This window comes from Bombus impatiens, unplaced genomic scaffold, assembly GCF_000188095.3.
Source record: "Bombus impatiens unplaced genomic scaffold, BIMP_2.2 scf_0317, whole genome shotgun sequence".
NCBI classification, from domain to species: Eukaryota; Metazoa; Arthropoda; class Insecta; order Hymenoptera; family Apidae; genus Bombus; species Bombus impatiens.
In genome coordinates, this window is record NT_176736.1 from 1,821,712 (window position 1) to 1,836,738 (window position 15,027).

The 15,027-nt window shown below is 38.1% G+C and overlaps 1 protein-coding gene across 1 annotated transcript in view; it reads right to left on the reverse strand.

Annotated features, from left to right (window-relative positions):
* Positions 1 to 707: 707 nt before the first annotated feature.
* Positions 708 to 15,027, reverse strand: part of LOC100747766 — a 40,092-nt gene continuing 25,772 nt past the window's right edge. Inside the window, exons 7-19 of the mRNA XM_024367213.2 lie at positions 14,753 to 14,880; positions 11,287 to 11,413; positions 9,599 to 9,750; positions 8,534 to 8,732; positions 7,836 to 7,988; positions 2,941 to 3,237; positions 2,494 to 2,635; positions 2,263 to 2,414; positions 1,902 to 2,091; positions 1,666 to 1,819; positions 1,463 to 1,586; positions 1,234 to 1,382; positions 708 to 896 (exon numbers count right to left, since the gene is read on the reverse strand). Coding sequence (XP_024222981.2) covers positions 708 to 896; positions 1,234 to 1,382; positions 1,463 to 1,586; positions 1,666 to 1,819; positions 1,902 to 2,091; positions 2,263 to 2,414; positions 2,494 to 2,635; positions 2,941 to 3,237; positions 7,836 to 7,988; positions 8,534 to 8,732; positions 9,599 to 9,750; positions 11,287 to 11,413; positions 14,753 to 14,880 — 2,156 coding nt within the window. The remainder of the gene's footprint in view (positions 897 to 1,233; positions 1,383 to 1,462; positions 1,587 to 1,665; positions 1,820 to 1,901; positions 2,092 to 2,262; positions 2,415 to 2,493; positions 2,636 to 2,940; positions 3,238 to 7,835; positions 7,989 to 8,533; positions 8,733 to 9,598; positions 9,751 to 11,286; positions 11,414 to 14,752; positions 14,881 to 15,027) is intronic.

The window sequence follows — 15,027 nt, forward strand, 5'->3', positions numbered from 1 at the left end:
TATCGTTAAAGTGTAAAAGAAGCTTTTAGAAATTGTTCAACGTAGAATCGAAATTTGTCGACGTTTGTCTATTCTGAAGTTTCAAAGTACCCTCTGCGTAGAAATGGAAATAGAATGCAAAAGTCTAAATTGATTGCTTAAAGCTATTGTCGTAGGAAATCGGAAAGATACGAAACCGTTGCTTAATCTACGTCAACCAACTTCCTACTTTGACTCTGAACTTTGTTTAAATAATCGTACATGGATTATTAGAACTAGGAGTTCACGGTAAAAATACTTGTTGAAAGGAGAAAGTTTCATAGCTAAACGGAATACGAAGACTTTGAACTCGAGGCGTCTGTCGTAATTAAGATTGCATCGTCTTTATAGAGAAAGATATTCTCGAAAGATTCATCAATGTACAATGTTTCAAAATGTGCTATTCAAAAGGGAATTTGTATCAATATGTTTACATTTTGTCCTGGTAATAAACTGGAATCTTTATAAACTAACATATCAACACAAACGGCTGGAATAATCGCGTCTACCTAAATGTATAATTACTAATACCTTCAAAATACTTTTTCATGACACCTAACAAAGTTCTTTAGTTTCTTGACCAGACTTATTGTCATTCAAATTATTGTCTTAACTAAATACCTGAATACTTCTTCGGTGAATGACTCCTATTAACGCGAGTCATCGTCATCGCGATCTTTATTCTTTAATTAGCCCATACCTATGTCAGAGTACTTGGCCATCTCATTGCGAATCCAGGGCACGTACTTTGGCACATAAGCGTACACCCCTGGTAGTTTCGGGTGAGCACACATTATACCCCAACTAACTATTCCACCTACGAACCATTTCTCTTTGTCTTGCTCGTCTTGGCACAGCAGAGGACCTCCGGAATCGCCCTATTAATTAAAAGGGAAAATTTACTTAAAACTCTGACTTGAACGCTAGGGCTATCAACGATTAAGATTTCCACCGAAGAAATCAAACGGAGTTTTTCTATAAAATTTTTATCAAAGAAATCGAAATGAAATGTATATGAATGATTGTTCGTATAAATCAAGGAAAAAGATAAAATTTTATCTATGTATTTTACGAAATAAAATCATTTAAATTTCCACAAGAGCACTGTTGTAAAATCTGACTGCTTCTATAAACAATCATAGCTGTGATATTTCTAGTGTTAAAGACCGAAGTCGAAATTTTTATTTGATGAAATTATAGAATTTCCATATTTACCTGGCACGCGTCTTTCCCTCCATCCGGATATCCAGCACATATCATTCCATCGGTGACGTTCAATTCTTTGTACGTGATCCACAGATTACACACTTCTCTGTTTAAGACTGGAACTTGAACTTCGTTCACAGCTAGCTCGTATTCAGAAGCTACATACAAATTGATCTCGTAAAAATTCTCGTATAATTTTAACAGTCGACACTTTATACTGTTAAGACGTACTACATACAGTCGGTATCGTTTTTCTTTCCCCAGCCAATCACAGTGCACAGTGTTCCAGGTATTAGATGAGTATCAGCTGTTGGCAGACAGACTGGTCTTAGATGTTCGTGAAACTGGACTCGTTTTTCCAACTAAAAATAATTGCAAACAAATTTCCCTTAAATAATTATTTCAAAGATATAAATTAAAGTCGTATTAGTTACTGTATACCTGAAAAAGAGCCACGTCGTTGTCCTGAGCGACACCTACATTGTAATCTGGATGAGGAACGACTCTTTTCACTTTCAGCTTCTGACCAAGATAAGTGTGCGAATGTCTTCTAGTAATCCCCAGTTGTATCGTCCACCCAGTTATATCAGTGTAACTGGTAAAATAACATTTCATTATTTTCTCTATGGTAAGTTCAAGTTTCTTAGAAAAATCGAGAAAGATATATGATGACTAACTTTCCCACGCAATGAGACGCAGTGAGAACCCACTGATCTGCGATTAGAACCCCAGCGCAGTAGAAGATCTGTTCAGGACCTCCAAGAAGAGCTGCTAGAAACGGCCAATCGCCAGGAGCTGATTCTACACCACCTACGATTCTCGTTTTCGCTTTCACGTGCCCGTAAACCGTGTTTCTCCGTCCACAAGCTGTATAAAATTTATAAATTTGCAATAATGAAACGTATAGCTCGTTAACAAGTCTCAGATTTTTATTCCAATTTTTTTGCATATTAAAAATGATAACGAACAATTCACTTTGGATATTTCATGCATAAAAGACCGTAGTCTACTACTCATTAATAGTTGAAAATAGCGTACCATATTCTGAACAAGTTAACTCAGCAGTTGGATAGGCTTCTTGATCCGTGATACATTCTTGAAATTCTTTTAGAAGGTTCGTCCGGTGTGTCTTAGATTCTCTTTGAGTAAGATTCATACCTTGCGCCATCACCCTGGATGAAAGCGGCGCCCTAAAACGATTTCATGACAGATATCTGTCTTTCGTCTGACAAGATAATATAATGGATATTTTATTGCGAATGTTCTTACGTGTATCCGAGCATGGAGCAGATGGTTTTAGCGGAATTCGAATCCCAGTAAGGGATACAGGCTGGCATGAACTTGCCCATTTCTGCGTGGTACACCTCCAGCCTTCCTTCACCTACGTCACCATTTCTTTGACTCAGTCTCACTGGCAAAATATTAAAAAAAAGTATAGTTCTCGTAATGATATTTAGTAGGCGAACAAAATTTCTGCGTTTATAAAATTACGCACAATTATTTGCAGTTTAATCATTACATTATAGGATAAGTGTAACATATAATTTATTTTTATTTGTCTAATATATAATTTTACTAAATTCATTTCCAAATAATTTAACGCTATCTCTCAGCTTCTATTTTCCTCTTATCCATTAACCCTTAACTATTATCTAACAAATATTGTACTCCAAATAAAACAACTACCCTCATCTACAACAAAAATGCTTCTCTTACGGCAATATCGCTCATCCTGACCCCAAGGACAATCCATTTCCCCGTTGCAGATGTGGTTAGCCGACATGCACCTTCTTTCCCCGCAATGCAAAGCAGACTTGGACATGGTGTTCATCGCCAGGATGGGTTTCTTCATGATCTTTGTGCTGTTAACGGAGGAGGATGAAGAGGAAGAGGAGGCTGCACACTCGCCGCATTCAGTCTCGTCGCTGTGATCCGCACAATCCAAGTAGCCGTCGCATCGCCAGTCAACCGGAATGCATCTGGTCCCATCGCATTGGAACCCACTGGTGCATACTGTGCAACGCGTGCATCAAGAAATGGCTAACAGTACAGTTCTTTTCTATATACTACGTACACTCGCGTTTCTCCTTCGTTTCTGTATTTTATTTCCAATTTTTTTCATCTTGTTTTTTACGTTTTCCCCTGTTCAGAGTTTTCGATGGTCTCGTAATGGAAGAGGAACAGATGAAACGTGAAAATGTAAAAAAATTGAAAGAGTAGAGGATCAGAGAATGCATGATAAATGGCTGTGATTGTCTTCTGGTTGGGGATTTGCTCATTGTGAAGCTGAGGTATTACGGGACGGTATAGTTATCCACTTTTTTTAATGTCTTTGTATTGAGAAAATTAATGCAGGATCGATAACGTTAATCGTCGATGAGATTTCTAGGTACAAATCTTCCCTTTCGAGCGAACATTTAAGCTTCTATAATATCACGTAATTTAGAAATTTGACGATTAGGTATGTACATTTTATTAAAGTAATTACGAAATTAATCTTCTTAGTTCTGAAATTAAAATTAGAGATTGTAGTTATACCTGTTATAATCTGTATCCTTATAAACAAACAAAATTCCGATTAAATTAGAGCGTAAGGATATTCAATCCTTAAAAGGATTTTTATCAATTTGCTTAAATATAAAATCATTTCTTTTAATTTGTCAGCTTCTTTGTAAGAAACTTCAATTATCGTAATTCCCGTAGTAATTAAAATTAGGAGCAACTTAAAATACACCATGAGAATATACTCGTATCAAGGCAAATATAATATCAAAGGTCTATTTAGCGAGTTAAATTTGTTCATGTTCTGGTTCTAGCAGCCATGAATCTTTCCAGCGTATTTAAACATCGGTTTCCTCGTTGCAAAACGACGAAGATGTCGCGTTCACGGCTCTTTGATAAATGTTTATTCACCGCAAGTATATCGTGACGCTCGTTTAAGATACATGTACATAGTCTCTCGAAGCGAACTCCATAAAGCAGGCCAGCGTCGAAAATCGCCCATAGCGCGATCGTTTAATATAGATTTTGCAATTAAGTTTCCATTAGCAGCGGGACACGCATGCCACGCGAAATCGTAACGCGAGCTGATGCATCCTGATATCAATCGAACATCAATATACGTGACTTCTCGGAAATTTATATTATAAATAATGAATCGTGTACCATTTCTGTAAAATTCATATTTGTTTTACGCATAAAACTACGATGTAATACAGTGGCTTACGAAAATATTCAAACATTTACCTTAGACGATTTTACGTGTTATATAAAGTATTAAAAAATTTCATTAGCCGTAGTGAGATACGACTTTAACGACTATTCAAATACCTATTTAATATACCAAATTCAAATACCATAATGATATACGACTTTAATCATCGGTTGTTACATTTGTTTCACGAATTTCGGTTGTCACATTGAGTCAGCCAGATCCTGTTCAATTTGCAAATAGTTGTTCAAAAAATTGCAGTAACATCGGATCAAAAAAATGTGGGAATATACATTAAACCTCCTACAGTATGTTTCGATAAAAAAAGAGGTTAACAAACAAAATGATGTCATTAAAAAAAAAATTTTTTTTCATCTGTAAGTTTCGGAAACGAACATCTTTATGAGACAATGCTGTAACTTTTTTATGTTGTTACATTTCTCGCTTAAAATTGAAATGGTGCTTTCAAGATGCGATACTCTAAGCTATGATACTCTAAAAATTAGCTTTTCAGTGCATGTTTCAAGAAAGATATTTATTTGACATATTAAAGAAGAGCAAGTTTTCATCGACCGAGGATTAATGAAAATTTAAATATCTTCAATGAAAATTCAAATACCTATAACGCAGATAATATATTCATAATACACCTGTTAACACTCAAGAGTTAAACTGCCAGATCAAATATTTCAAATTCCATTCAAAAGTACTTCGTATTACTAATTCTGATCGTACGAAATTCTTTACAAATCCCTAAGAATAGCCCGTCAAATATAATTTATGTATTCTGATATATGCTAACTAAACCGGGGGCTCGTTGAAAGGGGAAAAAGTGACTGAAAAAAGCGCGTCGGTCGACGAGTTTTCGAACGTGGCCGTAAATTCGCGTTGAAGGGCGACGTTCCGAAAAGGATTCTAAATTTCCTCGATATTTCCAGTCGGCGTATAAATAGCGAGGATATAAAGGAGGAAAGTTGTTGGACGTGGAAAAAGGGAAAGAAAAGCAAACGCGTTAGAAATCGCGACAGAAGGAATCGAATGGGGTGACCCTGTAATCAGGGCGCAATTTAATTTCAATTAACCGCGAACGCAAATGAATCAGTTTATCAGACAGCGAGTGAATCGATCCTCGATTGCACTCTGTCGGCTTCGATCGATAACGAAACTTTCCGGCACTTTCCCTCGGCCCTGGCTCCATTCACCGATTGCAACGTGTACCTTGGACCAGCGATCGTTTAACCTGCCGATTGTCGGTCGGAACGTCCGACCAAAATCAACTTCTACTACTGAACGGAGAGGCAGGCGCGGTAGGAAGTCGTTCTCTCGTTTGTTGGAACCTTTTCGAGGGGAATTCTGTTGACTGTGAAAAGGGGATTGTTATACGTTTCCGTTTTATAAAGAGTGAAATTTATCAAGGAAGAAAAGCGATAAGTTGGAGCCAGAGGTCCTACATTTTTATGTATTTTATATTTAATATTAGGTTATAGCACGTGAAATGTCCGATTTCACGAGGAACTGAACATATAATACCTCGGCTATAAAAAGTATTAGCATATAGCTTTGTCTTCTAATGCACTTCTTTTATGACGATATTAAATCAATTTTATTTTACATCAATTTAGCTGCAAATTTTCCGTAATTAAATACCATCACTCTTTAATCTCGTATCCACAAACATTCTAAGAACCTACATTTCCTTCACATTTTCCACGAAGGAACCTATTCGATAAAATCACAAGTAAGTCGATTTTCCGAGTCCTTTGTCCAAGTTCGGTCGGTGCGACGCGATAAACACAACGATGTTCGAATCGAATTACGCCTGACTAGTGATGCGTAATTTCACTTGGATCTGTCTAGCAAGCCGAAGATGGTCGACATACTCTGTATTTACTCGATCGGACGAAGCTAAGAATCACCGAGGATGTAATTAAACGGAACCACAGGGACGATTAAGAAAACCGAATTGCTTCGGGACGATTGGTGGATAAACGCGGCTTTCCGGGAACACGACGAATGGTCAACAATGGAGACCATTTCGCGGCAAACAAAAGAGCCGTACACGTGGATGAACGCGCGAACAATGAACATAGGTTCAGCAGGTTAGTCGGCAATTAGTCCGGTTTCATCTCGATGCCAAGGAATTGCTTAAACAAAAGACGAACAACGAAGTCGCGTAAATATTTCCGGTCTCTCATTGTTCCGGCAACTACGAAGCGTTGGTTGATGAGATTCGAAAGTAGTTTTGTGATTTGCAGAGCGTTGTTCGCAGCGACCGATTTATTATCATTGTTTAAAACCATGGTTTTGTAACTTGATAGACATTTCTTCTTCCTTTGGTGAAGGAAAATTCATTTGATCTATGTGCGATCAGATTTTTCTTCACGTAAAACTGATTTCTTAAACGCTTCGTTACATCGAATAGAAAAATGATGGATTGCTATGTTATTTAGGTTACGCCTTTTATAGAATATTTAACGTAAGATGTTATTTAAAAATATCTCTTTCGAAGGAAGAAAATATTTTAAGCGAATAAAATACGTACAATTCACTCTGAATCAAATTTTCAACAAAATAATAACATCAACTTCCCCATATAAAAAGCACCATTAAGTATTTATTTCAAGATTATCGTCTTACTACACGAATGAATGAATAAAGAATAAAAGCATCGTCTTAAGAAACGTTCAAACATATTAGTTTGTGAAAAGTTTGCGGTTTGCGAACTCGTTTTCTTAATTCTAACGAGATAGAGAGTTTTAAGAAGCGCGTGGATGGAGACGGCCGCGTTTTTCCAGCGTTTTAACGTGGGTCGTCTATATTCTAGTCGTCCTCCGGCTGTCTCGGTGAGATTATTTTAATCCCACGATTATCCATCTCTTTATCAAATGCTCGGACTTTATCCTCTAGGCTTATCCGTGCCAGAGGAACCGAATAAATGGCTACCGAAAATGACGAAACGCCCATGGCCGACGGACAAAGAACTTGGTTCGAATCGACTTGCCTCTTTCGCACTTTTATCCGGTTATCGAACTTTTGTATCAACGAAGGATATTGCAAGGTGCGCAAATCGCGATTGGCTTCTTTCCTCGAGAATTGCCTTTGAATCACAGCTTTAGAAAGCTCAGAAGATAAGGAACCGACTATAGAAGAAATAAATAGATTTTGGTAGATTTGCAATGTGTGTAAATAATAATTGGATGAGAAGTGCAGGAGATCCGAGGAAATGGTATAGAAAAATAAATGGATTTCGAAGAGCGTGCTTCTTCCTTCGAGAATTGACTTCGACTCGGAGCCTTAGGAAGTTCAGAGTATACGGAAATAAGCAGGTTTCGAAGATCGTACGATCTTTGTTAGCGCAATCGAAGAAAATGAGGGTGAAGAGTGTCGTGATACGACTTACCAGGTCTTTCAGCTCTTCGAGCTGCCTCCAGCACTTCTTGATGTCCCACGCACTCGTCCGGATTGGAATTCTCAGGGAACAGATCGCATTCCAGATACTCCGGCAAAGTCAGGCCGAACACTTCCAGGAAAAACCCACACCGTCTCTTGGTATCTAAAGAGAAAGCCAAATTCCTCAAGAAATTTATAATAAACTATGTTTACTGAAACTTACGGAAACTGCATTTCATTACCCAGGGATGCGATTAGTATTCAACACTTTATGAAACAAATAACCTATTTCCATAAATTTATTGATCGTACGGAGGCAGCATAAATAATCACAAATTTTTAATTCAATTAAGAAAGATTACGTTTACAGCATCGGTTGCCTCAACGTAATATTAATTTATGGAATTAATTAGCATGACAATGAGCGACTCGCATGCAAAATTGTACAGTACAAACTTAGGCGTTTTATCAAAATTATTTGTCAACATATTATTGTTATATGATAGATAGTGTGCAACTATTAACGAACATAGATATAGAACAAACATCATGAAAATCAAATAATTGGTGAAAGAAGCGTAGTCATCCAAATATAATATAGCTATCGCTGATCAAACAAAGTCTCTCAAGTAATTAACGATCTAAATCGATATTAAATCTGGTCTGACGTGATTTATCTTGAAGAAAGAGAATGAACGGATAACTTACGAAAGCAGAGACTACGGCAGGGTCGCACCACGTGGCCCCGAGATCCGCATTTCGGCACAAAAACGCTGCATAGAAAGAGAGCGGCCAATTCGTAGCATTTGACGTCGATCACGGCACCATAAAGCTCTAGCTCGTGCTGGGCGTCGCGTTGCCCGAAATTGCCCATGTAATTCGGGAAGATGGTGAAATTATACGGGATCTGAGGGAATCAACAACGAAACGGCACACGTAAATGCGTCTGGCTCACTCCATTTTAATTAGAACGTCCCGACGTACCACTTACCTTCGCGCGTCGTAACTTGCGAGCAAAATTATCATTATCCTATTTCTCTCTTTCTCTCGAGGACTTTTCGTCGAAATTTACACACACGAGTTGAAATGTTTTCAGTTAAATTACTTAGCCCTCTATAACTTCGCGCGGCTTACAATTTGAAATTATATCAATGGAAGTTCTATTATTTAATTTTACTTTAATCGTATACCACTACGCTCTACGTTATTATCGTGTTATCACCGTACCGATATCAAATAATCTATTTATCGCATTTATTGGTTTCTAGTGTCCAAATCGATGTAAGAATTAATTACAACTTTTATTCTTATCGGCAAATAAAATTCTATTACAGAACAGTAATTGTCTGATACAATAAAAAAATCTTGCAATTTCTGTAAATAATTTGAGAACTTCTTTTTCCTTAATATTATCGTTTCAAATAGCCAAACATTTAAAACTCTGTTCTCTGAATCGCGATTCGAAGGAAAGAAAGATTAGTTTCAACTCCGCGCTAAAGAAAGATTAATTTCAAATATTTGCAAAGTGTGAAACAAACGAAAGAGAAATACTATGAACGCGGAGGAGCAGTCCACGATACCTTGAGCGTCTTCTACATAGCTGAGTATAGATAAAAATACAGCGATCGGACAACACGCGTGACATGCATTGTTTTAATTCGATTCGACGACTCCGGAGAATCTCGTGGGCGGATTCCATGCGAGCTTATTGGAAATTATTTCCAAGAAAATCACGCACGGCACGTGGACAATGGTTGAACGTGGGAGGCTTACCTTATGGTACCTGCAGAAGGTCACGATTACGGGCAGACACACTCCTGGTGCCGGATTCCTTTCCTCGGTCACCGCTGGGACTCGTTCCGTGAACGTGACCATGTTCGTGTAGATCGTTTTGTTCTCTACTCGTATAAGTGTCTCTGGATACGCTGTAAACCAAATAGTTTTTATCAAATAAATTGGTTGTTTTGTACTTTAAAGTTGATCCACTAAGGATCGATGTTGTGTTAATGCAACATTTCATTTTTAATACCTTTTTTTCAGTCAATTTAATATATTGAATTATTTGATTGATTTTTTTTACAAGTATTATTATTATTATCACAATTATACGAAGTTTGAAGAAATTGAATTAAATTACATTCTGTTTTTAAATTATGAAAATCTTTTTAACGCAGTCAGCTTCTTGATAATATCTAAATCACGTAATTTATTTTTCGTAGTAATTTTATCTTTATGTAACTCTCAATCATTGTTTCATATTTTGGTCGTAAACGAATCAATATTAATTTATTGAGGACGTCTGTGCACTGTACAAGTACGTACTCTCGTTTCGTTCCGACTGATCCAAGTCCGTGCAATTTATGGACCGCGTCGGGTTTCATACGGATGCTTGATACGCCGCGTCGATTATTTCTATTGCGGTCCTGCATATACCTATCGTATTTCACAACGTCCCTCAATGATGACTGATTTTCGTATATTTTGCATTATACAGTCTAATTTTAGCAATCGTCTTGCAATTAAATACGGCTTCAACAAGTCAGAAAATCGTCGGTAGAAATTTAGTGGAAAGTGAGAATGACAGTGATATCCATGAAGTAATTGTCGACGCATTATTAATTCATTTTGGAAACCTACTTTATGATTTTTAATTTTATTGTAATTATTATAATTATTAATTTTAGGATTTTTGTGTGAATCATTAAATTAATTCGTTGCAAGCGAAACAGCCCAAAAATCGAGCAACTTTGAACTTCGGAAAGTCTTAGTTTTAAGATCCGACCTTTCATATCCTGTTTGGCGATATTTCACCACGTCTCCTTTGATTAACGCACGTCTAATGGATGCTGCAAGAAAAGTATTGTACGACACGGTTTTCATACGCTCGAGTGCCTTCTGTCATTGTGCACCACCACGCGCGACACATTACGAGCCACTCTTTCGGGTACTCGAGCGAAACGTGCAATTTTCTTCCATCAACATTCTCGCGGAATAAACTCAAACTTCTTACGCAAACTGATATTTCCCGAAATTAACACGATTCCAGTTCACAGTTTTTATTATATCTTCGTCTCCTCTCCATGTTACCATGTAAATTAAACACTACGACTAATTAAAATTAAACAAAAGAATAACGATGACTGGGGAAAAAACCGATAGAAAACAACGGGTGCATTGAAGAAAGTTGCACGCGAAGCCGGTGTTGATGTTTGAAAGCAAGTAGCACGCGGGAACTGGGAGCTCTATTGATCTTTCGCTACCACAAAGCTCCTCGTGCTACGTGCTCGTGCATTATACCACCTAACGTCACCAACATTTACGTTTGTCACCGACGATCGTGCAACAACGTTCCACGTTTCATCGGCAATTCATTGCGATTACACTCGCGTACATGTACGCCGTGCCGTTGACAAATGGATACACGATACGTTTTAAGTATGATAAAAATGGTGTCTACTTACACTTGAAGTAAATGGTCAGACCTCCGGCGATGATCAACAACGCGACAGCATTGAAAAATACCTGCACGAATCTGAAGCGCAGGCTGCCGTTAGTCACATAATGTCTGCTAGTCATGTCACTGATTATCTGAAAACGATTTGAGGGAAGCTATTGTAGTTGGCGTTAATGGTTTTGGATTTTTCAAATTTATTTAGGTAGAAGTAATAGAGCTTTAATTTCTTAGATTAATTTTTATCTATATAATGGCCATAAAAGGCACCATGATATTAACGATGATAATTAAAACAACGGTAGTAAACTTTCCTTAAACTTGACCACAACTTTGAAAACTAATTTCTTTACCCAATTTGTGGACTTTTATATATCTTTTATATAACTTTTTATATATCTTTTTATAAGCAAGCTTTAGCACGAAACATAATTTCATATTAAACTTGTTTTATATGAAATTTCTTACTAACTTTTATTTTGACAACTTACATCGATACGAAAGTGTCCAAAACTGCGAGATCACCAGTTTCCACGATATAAGAAATTGTTCACAAAAGGAATAGGACATTATGAATAGTCTAGAGAAGGCTTTATAAATTATCAAATCAATCTCATTCTTTTCAAATCATTAGCCTAAGCTCCCCCATTCAATACTATCGATCATTTCAATCAAATAATCTTCCATAATCCACATATTCAATTTTCATCTACGATCCACGTATCCCAGTTTTCATATAAAAACGAATATCTAGATAGTCATGCAGAAAGAGAATGATCTCGATATGGTGAGCTAGAACGACAAGGGAAAGGCTGACTCGTCGTCGCTTACATAATTCCCTGGAAGTATATCGGGTGCACGAATAGAGGGAAATATTAGCTAGCGATGTCGGCCGAGCGTACCATGCTCGCAACAGATCCGTGTTTGAGGAGTCAACGCACGCTGACTACATGTTGGTACGCACTAGTCGACCCTCTGGCACCAAATATCGATTATTATTTCCTCACAGTCCTATCGCACCGGCGAACGACAAATTACGTTCGCTGACAAACCCGACTCGCCGAATTCCTCGTCGCTTTTTAACTTCGTCCGACCTCCGTTTCCACGAAATTTCCATTTCGACACACGAAAAAGCGACCTTGCCATCCTTCACTCGCCGGTAATTACATTAGAAACTTTTTCACAGTCGTGATTTTTTATTTGAAGTGGTTGTGATGTAAAAAATGGTTGGTTTTATAGGTGGGAGGAGCTGGAGGATGTTCGGCAGAATTAATTTTAACGGTCGTACAAAGAGCTTCGTTGGTCTTAATTTTAGTGCAGTAAACGTTTTTGCGTTGTTACTTTTTAATGTCCTTTGATATACGCGGAATAAATGGCATTGGAGTTTTGTAATATCGAGTTCCACTATGTGATTCACTATGGGAAACTCATTCGCGATTAAAATGCATTAATTCCATTCTTTGTAGTCTTCTGTAATGCGTAAAACAGTACACGTTACGTAAAACAGTAAACGCTATCGTAAAAATAAAGTGTTTAAGTAGATTCAGTCGTCACGACTCAGTCGTGTCCTAGTCAGGCGCGCTCTAGTCAGACACATTCTACTTAGACGCATTTCTTAGACACATAGTAAGACGATTTCTAGTTTCGATTATTATGTAAAGTCATATTTATCGGATACCTAAACCCTCTCTTTCTATATATTTATATATTTAAAGTACATAATTGTGAAAAAGTTTAGAATCACTTCTCGGTTATATTTAAACCGAATCTGCAACACTGAAGTCAGCTAATTTCGTTTATTAATTTTGTCGAACTATCGATCAATGCTACAGACGTCAATAACGATTTGTGTCAACGTCACGATGACATAATAAACATCGCGTTTTTACCTTTCATCGGAACATCTCATTAACGGTACGGAAAATTCCACGAAGTCATTTATTTTCAATAAAGCTAATCGACGAAGAGGAGAACGCGAAACGACAAACCAACAAACGAAGCAATTAAAATGGTAGACTGTCGGTTTCATAAACGTTGCATCGACTCGCACCTGTCCTGGAAATTTTCGCAAATATTATCTGGGCTTACTGCTATTTTCGGCGTTAATAACGGCCGCCGGTGTTCGATGTAAAGTGATATCAGCCTGGGTTCGATACTGGCTCCCGACATTTCCCACCGCTATCGAGCACATAACTCGGAAAGAACACGCGGCCGTTCCTCCGATTCTGAACAAAAGGAACAAATGACGCGAGTTATCGATCCCCATGGAAACGCACGATCCTGCGTTCATTTATTCCGGCCATCGCGTTAACCCGCCGCGATCACCGCCGATATCGTTCGCGAAAACACATTGAAATTCCCATATCGAGGCGATTACGTGTGACCTCCATTTCATTCTGTGTTTTAATCACGTTTTAATCTTGTGTTTCGAGAATGATTTTCAATAAAATTACAAAATATCTAAACCTGCTGTATAATAGCTTATCAGACAGTATTTTTTATAAGTCAAATATTCAGCTGAGTTTGAAACTTGGCAACATTCGTAGAATTTCGACTGTTTTATTACTTTTCGACGTTGGTAAAGAACTTATCCAATTTCACTTTTTACTACATTTATGCAAGAGGGATTATTAGACGCGGCAATTTGTAACTTATGGCTCATAAAATATCACTAACAATATCGAAACCAGTTTTGACCCTCAATTAATGTCAACGAACGATACTAGCAGCACAGAACAATCTAATTTAACTTGCTTAATTCCACAATATTTCATGTTAATTTGTACTATGTCTTTCCATTCCCACGAGGATCGATGGACGCTACATCTATAGTATTTATCGTATAAAGTATGCAAAGTGAATTAAAATTAAAGTAATGTAACTGAAATGCAGGCAGAAGTTTTACAATTACTCATGATCCAAGTTATCCATGTCAAGTAATTCATACCAAGTTCCCCGATCGAAGTTTAAATATGATATTTCAAGATTACACAGACGATCTATTTACTTCATTCTACTATGGAGCTTAACCAAAAGGGCCACAGAAGGAGTAAACGACAAACTTTCATCATCTTCGATCCTTCGGCAATTCAATCTCCGCGCAACCAGGGCCAGCTTCCGGGTGACCAATTAAACCGAATTGACTTCAAACGTTTCCGGCTTTCTGCAACGTGTCAACAAGCTCGCTTTGGAGTCGATGCTGGCCTTCAAATCCGCGCTCGGCCGAGCGTACGAGCCTTCAGAAATCGTTTGACCCTTAATTCCGCGCGTATATCTCTCCATATCGTTCTTCCTTCCTCTTGCATCCTCCCTCTTCCTCACTCTCCCTATCCATCCGTTCGACGTTACGTAACAACAGCGTGGGAAACGAACGCAATCGATAAACGACGGAGCGCGAAAGAATTAATCGTGCCGTTTTCGCCGTTACGTAACGGGCTTTCGTATCTGCGCATTGAAAACGTCCCCGGGCCGCTTACCTTGTGATGCAAGGAGCCGTTGTTACCACCGTGAACTCTGACGATTGCTTGCAGGCTCGCTGGTGTGCTGGTCGATTTGGTGATCGTTCGTCCGGACGAACTGTCCGGCTCCGACACCAGTGCCCTATCTGAAAATCCCGTCAGAAATTTTCATTAACATTAGCAGGATCGTTGAGCGACAGAAGCGGTTAAAAGACGAGGATACGTTATAACGTGCTGTTTCTGTTAAACGAAAGGCTGGATTCGTGTCACGTAGAAGCCTCGCGACGGCTCGC